Source organism: Ciona robusta, chromosome 3 (genome assembly GCF_009617815.1).
Source record: "Ciona robusta chromosome 3, ASM961781v2".
In the NCBI taxonomy this organism is placed as follows: domain Eukaryota; kingdom Metazoa; phylum Chordata; class Ascidiacea; order Phlebobranchia; family Cionidae; genus Ciona; species Ciona robusta.
In genome coordinates, this window is record NC_143237.1 from 6,061,673 (window position 1) to 6,073,739 (window position 12,067).

Genomic DNA, 12,067 nt, shown 5'->3' on the forward strand with positions numbered 1-12,067 from the left:
TTTTTATTAAAAAAAAGATTAATCAAACTGATAAATGGTTAACAATTTACATGATGCGGAATGCAAGCACAGTTGTCTAACATAGACATGCACAGTTTGCATACATGGCCATAATATGCAACAAGGGATTGTCCAAAGAGATAAAGCTATTTAAGACAAATAGATTTATGTAAACTATTCAAACCTTCTAATGCCATATATTTCCCACTGGGTGAATATTTAGCCAGTCCAAAATCTGCAACTTTGTAAATTTGATTGTTACCAACTAATACATTGCATGCACGTAAATCTCTGTGTATGATGTTTCTTTGTTCAAGATATATCATGGCTGAAGCAATCTGAGTAGATATATAACTATGTATACAATAGCATGTGAAAACTTTTAAACAAACAGCAGATTAGTACTGTATACATCATGCTAACTATATAACACAGTTTAAAATAATAATCAAAACTTTCTATTTCTACACAATACAATGTTATTTTCACAATACAATGTTATTACAATGTTATTTTCACAACTAGGTGTGCATAGTATTTAAAAAAAAACTAACACAGATATCAATAACATATAAAAACACAACCTGAACTCCTATATCAAGCAGTTCTGCCATAGTGAAATCTTTCTCCTTTCCCGTCTGCAAAAATTCTTGAAGATTTCCTTTGATCATGAATTCAACAAGGAGGCACACTGGTTGTGACATAACCTTTATAATATATTGAATATTACAATTGGGATTCTTCATTAAGACATGAACTTGTTTTAATAATACCATTCCAATAATCTTTAATACATTGTTGTGGTTCAACATTTCCATTATCTCCGCTTCATTCACAAGATCTTCACAATTGGATTCTTGTTTAATTTGTTTTATAGCAACCTCCATTCCATTGTACTCACCTATGGTCAATCTTATGATTTCAAAAATTACACTCAAGGCAAAGCATAATGCTTTTAATCTGCCTGCTGTTCTACACTGTGTTCCAAGCACTAGAGTTTGAAAACTTAATTGAAAATGAGAGAGAACAGAAATTATGAAAATTGTTATAGGATGACACTTTAGAGCAACCCACATACCTTTCCAAACATTGCAAAAATTTCCACTTCCCACTTGTATTCCAAATATAATATCTTCTTTTTGTATTTCCAGGTTATTCTTCTGAAATCCTGACATTTATAAAGTAATAGTCTTGTAATGAGCTACTTGTCATTTTTTGCTGTTTGTATGTGATTAGGCTTTAAAGGGGTCTACCATCGATTAAATGTGAACTAAAAGTACCATCAAAGTTAATCCAACTACTAAAGTAAAAAAAATATCAACCATGCTACAATGCATTGGATTTCTTATAAAATAAATATCCCCCAACTTTAACCATTTTTAGTTTCTATAATACTTTTAAAAGTTTCCTTTGTTTGGATTTGTTACAATGACTGCTTCTGCATAAAATTTAAATAACATAAGTAAATCTAAATAATAAAAATACTGTTTACGTTGAGTTTGAAAAACAAGCACTTCTCCAAACAACAAATGATTTGAAGAATTTTCAATATCAACCAGATTTTTCTTTCCATAAAAAGTCGGATCATCAATATTATGGGCAATTGTAGATTTTAAATCTTCCAAATACATCTGTAGTGGTTTATAAAACAAATTGACTATAGTTCATGTAAAATAAAACCGTTGGATCTATTGTTTGTCTGGCCTGTAAGCACTATATCCTGCAGTTTCGTCATGTGCCCAACTGGGTGGTAGGTGGATGTCAGCTGCACATCCTATAAGTCTTTTGTTTATCATAGTTTTCCACCCCCTGCGTGTTGTACTTGTGCCTCATTATGATTGTCTGTTTAATAATGAGCAGTCACAGAGATTAACACGCGAGCCAATGTTCTGCGTGTATAAGTAGCAGTCGTGTTCAGACTGCCTGTACGTTGCACAGGGTAGGTAGTTATGCAGTAGTAACAACAACTAGTGTAGTGTGTGATATTTTTCCGCGTTGCAAGTTGCAGAAGGTATAGTCATAATAGTTTTAACGTGTTTCATTCTATTTGAATAAGGTTGAGTCAGTTAGAATAAGTGCAAGTATGTTGTCTGTTGTAATACCTTTTAAGTCAGAATTCCCACTAAACTGCGTTACCGTGATAACGCTATAACAGTGTGTGACACACTACACAAATAAAAACCTTTTCAATGTATGAGTCCATACCAACCTTAATGAACTCAAATGTAGGTCTTTTATCAGACTCAGTATTCCAGCATTTTAGCATGAGGTCATATAACATATCGGAGAATGGTCGAAGTGGATTCTGTGACATCTTTATTCCCATTCTGTTTCCATTGGATACATAGGAGATAACCTCCATGTTAGACATATCTAAGAAGAATTTTTTTTTTAAATTTAAGTTGGTTATGAATGTTCCAAAATATATAATGACTCTCAATAATTTTTTTTTCTTACTATGTAACTTTCCTTATTCTCGCGTGCCCTGAAAATAGCAGTTGGTATAACACGGGTGTTTTGTTTCATACACCTCGTGCCAGCTTACAAGGTATTACCGCCTATGTAACTTTGTGGATAGTTGTATGGCGGACAATTTAGACAACCCACTAGTGACCACTGGGGAATGTTCCAAAATATATAATGACTCTCAATCATTTTATAAAAAATGTATCAATTAAAATACAAACAAGGGCAACTCTTTAATAAAAAATAGCAGCAAGTACGGCTATTTGTTTACCTGGATAAGGAGGTCGACCTTGTGAAAATATTTCTGTCAATAATATTCCATAACTCCATACATCAGATTTTGGACATAAGGTGCCATTAAACACTTCTGGTGCTGACCATCTTATTTGACATATTTCACCTTCATCAAACAATTTTAAATTAGTTTATTCCTAGCAGAGAGTGGTAAATATTAATAAACTACATTGTGCACAAAAATTAACCCAATCAAACACAAGCACTACTAGGAAATATTAAGATAACAATTATTTTTGTTCCATATAACAATAATAAGGAACCAACTTTTATTTAGGTGCCAGTGAGGAATTTTCCCCCTTGCCTATAGAAAAAACAAGAGACTAAAAAAAGAAAGTCATTGAATCGTAACGGTATTTCCCCATATAAAATAGATATTAATGAATATATCATATATTATTAAACTTCTAGAGTTATGGTACACCAGAAGCAGCAATCTTGGTGTCGTTGAAAAGAAGAAGCGACACTTCAATTACGTATCAAAAATATATTTAAGAAATATACTTTTAGTTGGGTGGGCCGTCACCACCAGTAGTTTTTACTTTATTGATATTTTTGCAACCCCCACTTTTAACGTATTTTTCATAGATCTCTTCCATCGTCAAACTTTCATAGACCTTTTCCATCTAGAAGGGTTATTAGTCCAATTTTTTAATATGTTTTGTAGTTGCTATACATCAACGTGTGTCAAATTTGGATAATTTTTATTAGCGATTTATTTATTTTTTTGGGTGTCAAACTTTGTCCAAACTTTGACAAAGTTTGACGGCCCACCTAACTGAAAGTTCATTAATTAATAAATATATTTTTTGATACGTAATTGAAGTGTCGCTTCTTCTTTCCAATGACACCAAGACTGCTGCTTCTGGTGTACCATAACTCTAGAAATTTAATAATATATGATATATTCATTAATATCTAGTTTTTATGGGGAAAAACCGTTACTGTCCAATGGCTTTTTTTTCCTTTTTTAGTCTCTTGTTTTTTTCTATAGGCAAGGGGGAAAATTCTTCACTAGCACCTTTTTTTAATCTGGTGATTGCACATTCAGAGAATTCAAAGCTTCCAAGTTTGCAAATTTCATTTTCTCCAACAAATATGTTGCCGGCCCGCAAATCTCTGTGCATAACTTTGTTTTGCTCAAGATACAACATTGCTGATGCAACCTGAAAAGTATTTTCCTAATTGCAGCAAACCTTTGTTCCAAGTCTTACAATACAAAATTCAATTAAAATATGATGATACCCTACTTCTCATATACAATATGTTGTATTAGAACTAAAGAAGTTTGTTTGTAACAAACATTTATTAATACACTGGTATTACAAGCGAATAGATAGTGTCACGCACCGTTTTCACAGTCACACAGTTTTGTGGGAATTCTGAAGTTCTTACAACAGACAACATATTTTTACTTAGACTGGCAAAAACCAATGTTTATTACTAACAGACACAACTTTATTTAAATAAAATGAAACATGTAAAAACTATTACCACTAGCTTCAATAACGCACAATGTGGAATAATAATACACACCACACCTGTTATGACTGCATCACCTCTTACTCTTTGCAACATATATGATCGCAGTCCGAACATGACTGCTTCTTATACGCGCAAAACAGTGGTTTGGCTACAATGTGTTAATCTCTGTGACTGCTGGTTATCAAACAGACAATAGTAACGAAGTGCAAGTTTAACACATCGGGATGGGATAAAACAAAACAGTTTAGGATGTTTAGGAACAGTATAGGATCAGAAAACGCAGGATATAGTGCTAACAGACCAGACAAACAATAGATCCAACGGTTATATTTTAATTGAATGAATTACATTTATGAAATTGTAACAAATACTATTTGTATTATACCTGTACTGAAAATGTAAAAAGCTCGAGATCAGATAATGAAGTTTCCATTAAATACCTATCTAGTTCTCCTAAGCAAGGTTTCTCTGTGATCATACAACAAGGGTTGCATATCTGCGTTACACAACATAAGTAAGAACAATTTAACAAAAAGATTCAGACATGTAGCGCTTGTAGTATTCTATTACGCTTAGTATCGATCACAGCCGATGAATACAGATTCAAATGGTTTATTATGAAGTTACACACTTATTCGGTTACAGTATTTTTAGAATCCTAATCTATTGTCATAATTTCATACACGAGGCGATAAGTGTTGCACATTAACAATTTACAATCACTTGATGGCGTTAGCATTAAACCAAAACACTACATCCCTCCTTTGTTTAAAATAAACCAAAGGTGTCACAATACGAAATACTGAAATGAAGATGAAAGGTAATACACACATAATTAACGCTAAAGTTAATTAGGCAGTTAAACACTTAATAAGACACTTGAAGACTTTGACACTTGGAAATATAAAAGAGGGAATAGTTTTGTATGGCAAGGTTTAAGTACGTTTAGCACCAAAAATACAAATTGTTAACGCATAATGGTTATTCTAATGTTTTCTAAATTACTCATTTTACAGTCATTTACACTAACATGCATTTTTACAATAGAATAGCATGCACACAAACATTATACATTGTACAATGGCGTTACACATCATGCACTATACATTTAGACTTAATCACACACATAATCATTGAATTTTGCCGGTTTGCGCGAAGTACGTTTCATTTTAACAGGTGTCGCAACATTTTCTGGTTGGCTGCGTACATTTCTCTCTCTTTCTTCTCGACCAGCTGATTCGTGATCAGTCGTTACGTTCTCTCTCTTGTTCCCTCCTTCTTCTCGTTGATACGGTTTAACAAATGTTGAGTTACGTTGAACTGTAACTCCATCTCGTTCAATGATGACGTCTCCTCGGTCTCGCTCGATGACTTGATATGGTTCGTGCTCAAAATTAGTTGACAGTTTGTTTGTCTTGTTTGCACGAAGCAAAACTTCATCTCCTACTCGAATGTTTGATTGCACGGCTCTTCGTTTATCATCCGTGTAATCTTTTCCTTTCATTTTGTTTTTCCAGTCACGATCTCGTATTTCTTCATCACATATGTTTGGTTCACAAGCAATTTCTGGTAATTTTGTTCTCATGTCTCGCCCAAACATCATGTAGTATGGTGTAGCTCCCATGCTTGCTTGCGGTGTTGACCTGTAAGCTAAAAGAAATTTGTTAAGTTCAGTTTTCCAATTTTTCTTTTCGGCTTGAGCAACTTTAATTGCCTTCATCAGTGTTCGGTTTTGTCGTTCTACTTCACCATTAGCTTGGGGCCATAAAGGTGTAGTTTTTCGATGTTCGATTCCATTGGTTTGCAGGAAATCTTCGAATTCCGATGAAACAAATTGTGGTCCATTGTCTGTCCTCAGAGAATTTGAAGTGCAATTTCTAGCATTTGAGTTGTGGTTAAATCCTGTTTATCCAGCAACAATGCTCGCAATTTTGGTTCACAATGATGCACAACTAATTCAATAATTCTCTGCTCTTTAGTATCACCAAAACCACACAAGTTAGCTTTTGGACGTAATCTGCATACCCATTGACTCACCGTTTCTCCTGGTAGTTGAGTCATATGGCTGAATTCCCATTTTTCAACTGCAACGTTCCTTTTTCTTCCGAAGTGTGTATTCAGCAAAGTTATAACGTCATTGTAGGATGGTTGTCCGGCGTCGGCATTTCTATCATCAGTCAGCGCCCTTACGAGTTTCTGAACATTTTTACCAGCTGTATAAAGCAGCAAAGCTTTCTTCCGTTCATCTCCCGTAATATTTGTTGCTACTATGTAGACCTCGAACTCACTTCTCCATTCCTCCCACAACTCGGCTAAATTTGATGTACGTGCATGCACGTCAAAGTTTGATAAACCTCTTGGCGTTTCTGAATTGCCTTTGGCCATCCTCGTCGCCAGATGTAGTATTCTATTACGCTTAGTATCGATCACAGCCGATGAATACAGATTCAAATGGTTTATTATGAAGTTACACACTTATTCGGTTACAGTATTTTTAGAATCCTAATCTATTGTCATAATTTCATACACGAGGCGATAAGTGTTGCACATTAACAATTTACAATCACTTGATGGCGTTAGCATTAAACCAAAACACTACAGCACTGTCATATCAAAGTACTTTCAATATTAAGTTTTAGTTAAAAAGTAGCATTTAACACCACACAGAAACATGTTAAGCAAATATTTTTGTTTAATTATTTTCATATTTACATACCACTCCATATATCTTTAAAACGTTTTCATGATGCAGCATTTGCATGATTTTTGCTTTCCCAAAAATTCTTTCACGACTCATAACTTCAATGTCATGTTGTATTATAAGTACTTCTTTTTCCTTCCAAAGACCTAGCATACACAATTGCTAGTTTAAATAGTTATTCAGGAATTATATAATGCTACTTTAAATTAATTACCAACTTCCAAAACTTGGCCTTTCCTTTCTCAAGAAATATTTTATTATTAACACACAGGAATATTAGCATATTTAAAAAATAAATGAACTTGTACCTTGATAATAATGGACATATTACTAAATTACCTGCCTAGTAGACTGAACAACATTAGTAATTACGTTTGTTAAGGTTAAATAAAATAATTGATAAATACCTTCCCATATAGGTGAACATTGTTTTGTTTCCAGCTTCTTAGTCCTGACAACATCGTGAAGAACATGAACCCTTTGTTTAACATGAACCCTTTGTTTAACATGAACCCTTTGTTCTAGTTATGAACATTATTATTAAGTTAGGTATCAGCATGTTATGTGTATAAGCCTACTAATTAATTTTCACTGTTAAGCTTAATCTATTCAATGTAAAGAGTATGTAGTTCTTGGTCGTAATGACCAAAGGTTTAATTGGTTTCAAATACAATATACTTAAATAAGTTTTATATTCAATATTAATGTACCAATAATACATATTAAAATCACCTGATAACTGAGGTGGTACATTTGTGAGTGCACTTGATGAATTTTGTTGTGGAAGTGCATGTGTAAGTGGACAGCACAAATCTGGACGGGGACCTGTAAAGCAAATTAAAATGTTGTAACATCTACTCTTACAGAAGTCTTACATTAGATAGACTTAGTATCACAATTAACTAAAATGTAATTCATCATGCTAAATTTAACACAAATACTCACTTGAGTAATATTCAACTAATTTTGATAAATCCATAAAATCTTGATTTTCAGTTATATACCAAGTATCTTTCTCAGGGTTTTTTATTGTATAATGGTGAATTTGACCCTCAGCATATGACATGACTGATAGTATGAGGACATCTAAACCACGAAAAAAACATTAATTATAAACAGACAAAATAGTGCTACGTAATCTTCTGCTTGTATTAAAATGTTTTTACAACAGCTTTAAATAAAAAGATTATAACTAAGTTTAAATGCAGCTAGATTATATCACCTGAAATATTAATATTTGTTTTCAAACAAATGTAAAAGAAACAACATAGGAACAACTGACTAATCTTGAAAGTGATAAATTTATCCACTCTTTATTAGATTACTATAATGCTTGAAACACAAACTGTACACGTTTTATTTGCTGTGATATATTCAGTTAAAGCAGTTATACCTGTAATAAAAATTACTTATTACTATTAGTGGGTTTCTTTAGTTACCATTTCATTAGTGTTTGATATTGCTTTACTGTTCTTATTTTCCTACTATACAAAACATGACCTATAATAGAATAAACTAAAAAAATATAGCTTTGCTTGAATTTCCATACCTTTTTATACCACCTAATTATCATATAGGCGTAATACTTTTATCGGATCATTAAATTGCATAGTTTTTTACCAGGATTTTTTGACATTTTTCGTAGCAACCAACACCCGGGTGTTTCAGACTCCAAGATAAGTTCGGCTGATGATCTTACTAAATTTTTAAATATCCATCTGGTGATAATCAATAATTAAGTTGAAACAATGCAATCTAAGTTGTTCACAAAGGTAAAATGATCATACCCGTTGCAGTTTGAATATTGAATCTCTGAGACATAGTTTGCAGGAATGTATCCTATATCGCTCCTTGTAATGCATCTACCAAATATCCATTGTATTGCTCTGCATGAATGAAAGAATAAATGTAACATATTTATCCTCGTATGGCAGGGCACTAACAGTCAGTTTAACATGGGTGTTCTGTTTCATACACCTTTTGTCAGCACTTATGAGTTACCACATGTGTAACTTTGTGGGTAATTATATTTGGTGGCCCAAGGACACAGAAGCCCAAAATGGTAACAGCGGCCAAAGTTCGAACCAATAACCTGTGGGCTAGAAGCAGGTGTGCTCACCAATGTACTACGGAGCCTGTAACTTAAATATGTCATAATTAATTGATTTTACACGCAACTATGTTTTACCATGAATTGAACTATCAGTTAAGGTAAACAATAACCATATATTTATAATTAATACCCACTCTTGCTTTACACCGTAAAGTATTTCACCCCTTGAGAAAGATAAACCATCCTCTATTTCTCCATTGAATGCGTAGATTGCATACCACACAGTAGCTTTGAAAACAAAGGAAATTTTTAACGGACCAAGTTTATTTAGAATTTTACATATAGAAACATTATATTTCAACGTATACTGATAATGTATATAAATTATTGTTAAAAAAATAAAAACATATGCAATAAGACCCATTGTAGTATGACTCATATAATATTAACTAATAAGAATCCTGTAAAGATTCGGTTGGGTTTACACAAAAGAGAAACATTTCGCTTTGTTTGAAATTATAAAAATGTTTATTAGAATATGATTGGTGCATAATTTTATTCAGTAAAAACAAACTGCATACACACAGTAAACATAAGCACAACAAATAGAAACTAGATTAAGATACATCTGGAGGAGAGTACAAGTTGTCTAATAACGAGCTGTTCTCCTGTTTTGTCGACAACGTAATGTTGCTTGTGTTATAGTTAAAGAAATCAAAATGTTATATAGGTGGTGTCATATAGGGTGTACGTTGGTGGAGTCAGCAGCGCCCATAGTCCTTGGCTAAATGCCTTGTGTCTAGTCTATTAAAAAGCACTCACGACGAAAAATAGGCAGGGATCAATATGGCTTAAATTAGGAATGTAATAGACACAAAAATAGCATTTTAAAATTATGTATATAAAGTTTACAAAGCAAAAAAAACAGGTTAATTTAGGTAAGTTAACTAAAAGTTCCAGAATACTATTAATATAAAATCTTTTAATCTTTTGTCCCATCTTACCCCACTTTGTAGTTTTGCAAGTATTTATAGCCAAACTTTGGAAGGTTTGTTTACTAAGAGATAAAATATGAGATGTGGCCTGTGCAAAATACAGTGTAGTGTAGCAATACCAAATTTGTTGCAAAAATAAAAACTTTATGGTAGGTTATATTTATCAGTTCCAACAACACCTATTATTGTTCGAACAATACCAATTCTTCATACAATAACATGATTAAGGTAATATGTTAAAAAACAATTGCAGTGGTGCATAAAAAAGAATGTTTAAACTTGATTTTTAAAGTGTACAATATTATTTTCTGTTATTGACGTGTATTCCTAATAATAAATTTATTTATTAATTAAAATTAACAAGGAATTTAAACTCTCCCATTTCACCCCGCCTATTTGCGAATCGCAAAAATACCACTTAGTGTGCGAATTGTTAAATAACTTTTTTTGATCTTTGAAATATTGTGCACCATATGCTTAAGTTTCCCATCTTACCCAACTATAAAATATCTTAATTTTGCAGTTACTCTTAAATTTCTTTGCTGAAATCAAATCATAGTATATATTCAGAAATTTTAAAATAAATGTACAGATTTAAAAACGCATAATTTCTAAGTAGTTAAACGATTCTTCATGGTTGATTAAAAGCGGTAAAGGCGGGTTCACACCACGGGCGGTAAAAGCGCGGCGATGGCAGAGAGCGATTATCGGCCGCCATATCGGTCGGCAAAGGATTCACACACAAATGTAAAATCGACCGGTATCCTGTTCTGTTTTTAAGCTAACTTAGTTTCGGCAGGCATTAGCATCGAAAATAGTAGCGACGATGCTGAATTTGTCAAGCATTGACTTAATGTTTGCCACTGTACTCCATACAGTTTGGTTAGCTTTTAAATAACTGCGTATTAAACTGTCGAAAACGTCCCTAGCACTATGTGCCCAAATTTTACGTTCAATTAAAAATACTGTATTTCCGCAACAAAATAGCAAATAATATCCAAATATCCTGATCACAGAAATAAAAAAGAATAGAACGCGCATCTCCAATGTCGGCAAAGGAGAGAGGTGATATACTCTCTCTCTTTCGCGGGTCGTTCCCGTTTACTATTGTAGTCAATGGAGTCGATGACGTTTTATGTAGTTTTTTGACTTAATTTAAAGTTATAGTGTAAAACAACTATTTTCTAATATATATATATTTCTTACAAATCGTTTGTTTAAAATTTTTAACTAATTTTTTTAAATAATTAAATTTCCTAAACAAGTGGTAAACTGTAAGCGTTACCCTACTAAATAACTAAACTGGCATAATAAACTTGAATAGTTGGTATAGTTTTTAAAATAAACAGGTAAAACCTTTCAAAACTACTATGCGCCTATCTTTTACAATGGAGACGAAGGAAAATGGGGACGGAGTTGGCGGTCACGTGAATAGAAAAAAGAATATATCACGGTTTTGGGCAGTTGCGCGTTCTACTCTTTTTTATTTCTGTGATCCTGATCGTGTTTTAAACATTTTACAACAGCCAATGGGAGTCGTGAGGATACGAATTAATATTTTTTTAAATTTTCTTTGTTTACTATTCAATAGGATGAGAAAATAGAATGAATAGGTGCCCCATCTTTCCCCACCCTACTATATGTCATTTCAACACTCTTATTTACCCGAGAAGTATCTCCCAGGTTTATTTTACAGTGAAACAGTTTAAGTGGTAAAATTATTTTTGTAATAAGCCTATACCCAAATATACGCTTACCTGCTCTCTCCATGATCAAGTTGTTTTTTATCCTCGTCCTCTCTTTATTCTTGCGCATATATGTAAAACGAAACCTTTAACTTTAAAGTGTCTGGAATTCTGCTATGGCGAAATGCGTATCCAAGCTATGCTTTGTCAAGATGCAATATCAAGATTTGTTACCTTGCATAGCTAAACTATCGGGGAAGAAATAGGCCTACGGTTAATCGTGTTTTTAATCAGGTAGAGATATACATTCTCGTCGTGAGGAACATTATAAAAACTAATGATTACCTAAACAACACAGCTATAGGGTCACATGTTAATTAAAACATTA

The 12,067-nt window shown here is 32.9% G+C and overlaps 4 protein-coding genes and 1 pseudogene across 7 annotated transcripts in view; 1 reads left to right on the forward strand and 4 right to left on the reverse strand.

Moving 5' to 3' along the window:
• Positions 1 to 521: 521 nt before the first annotated feature.
• On the reverse strand, positions 522 to 2,371 carry LOC149738576 (tyrosine-protein kinase Yes-like). Its single transcript, XM_089873692.1, has 5 exons — positions 2,210 to 2,371; positions 1,493 to 1,631; positions 1,079 to 1,168; positions 774 to 901; positions 522 to 707 (listed from the first exon to the last, which is right to left on the reverse strand). The coding sequence occupies exons 1-5, from the start codon at positions 2,369 to 2,371 to the stop codon at positions 522 to 524; spliced, it is 705 nt and encodes a 234-aa protein (XP_089729818.1).
• The window catches only part of LOC149738577 (mitochondrial uncoupling protein 4 pseudogene), a 32,748-nt pseudogene continuing 22,721 nt past the window's right edge, over positions 2,041 to 12,067 (forward strand). Inside the window, exon 1 of the transcript XR_016384645.1 lies at positions 2,041 to 2,056. The product of XR_016384645.1 is annotated as a mitochondrial uncoupling protein 4 pseudogene (transcript). The remainder of the gene's footprint in view (positions 2,057 to 12,067) is intronic.
• LOC149738578 (uncharacterized) lies at positions 4,842 to 6,418 on the reverse strand. Its single transcript, XM_089873680.1, has 2 exons — positions 6,283 to 6,418; positions 4,842 to 5,895 (listed from the first exon to the last, which is right to left on the reverse strand). The coding sequence occupies exons 1-2, from the start codon at positions 6,320 to 6,322 to the stop codon at positions 5,360 to 5,362; spliced, it is 576 nt and encodes a 191-aa protein (XP_089729806.1). The 5' UTR covers positions 6,323 to 6,418; the 3' UTR covers positions 4,842 to 5,359.
• On the reverse strand, positions 5,958 to 6,860 carry LOC149738579 (uncharacterized). Its single transcript, XM_089873681.1, has one exon. It carries the CDS (start codon positions 6,628 to 6,630, stop codon positions 6,100 to 6,102), a length of 531 nt encoding a protein of 176 aa, XP_089729807.1. The 5' UTR covers positions 6,631 to 6,860; the 3' UTR covers positions 5,958 to 6,099.
• Positions 6,686 to 11,485, reverse strand: LOC149738580 (tyrosine-protein kinase fyna-like). Of its 3 annotated transcripts, XM_089873679.1 has the most exons (8): positions 10,004 to 11,485; positions 9,194 to 9,287; positions 8,734 to 8,832; positions 8,567 to 8,664; positions 7,892 to 8,032; positions 7,679 to 7,771; positions 7,354 to 7,467; positions 6,686 to 7,092 (listed from the first exon to the last, which is right to left on the reverse strand). In XM_089873679.1, exons 4-8 carry the CDS (start codon positions 8,580 to 8,582, stop codon positions 6,938 to 6,940), a joined length of 519 nt encoding a protein of 172 aa, XP_089729805.1. In that variant the 5' UTR covers positions 8,583 to 8,664; positions 8,734 to 8,832; positions 9,194 to 9,287; positions 10,004 to 11,485; the 3' UTR covers positions 6,686 to 6,937. The 3 variants fall into 3 exon arrangements, with proteins under 3 accessions (XP_089729805.1, XP_089729802.1, XP_089729803.1); XM_089873676.1 differs by having other exon boundaries at positions 9,194 to 11,485; XM_089873677.1 differs by having other exon boundaries at positions 6,936 to 7,092; positions 7,354 to 7,424; positions 9,194 to 11,485.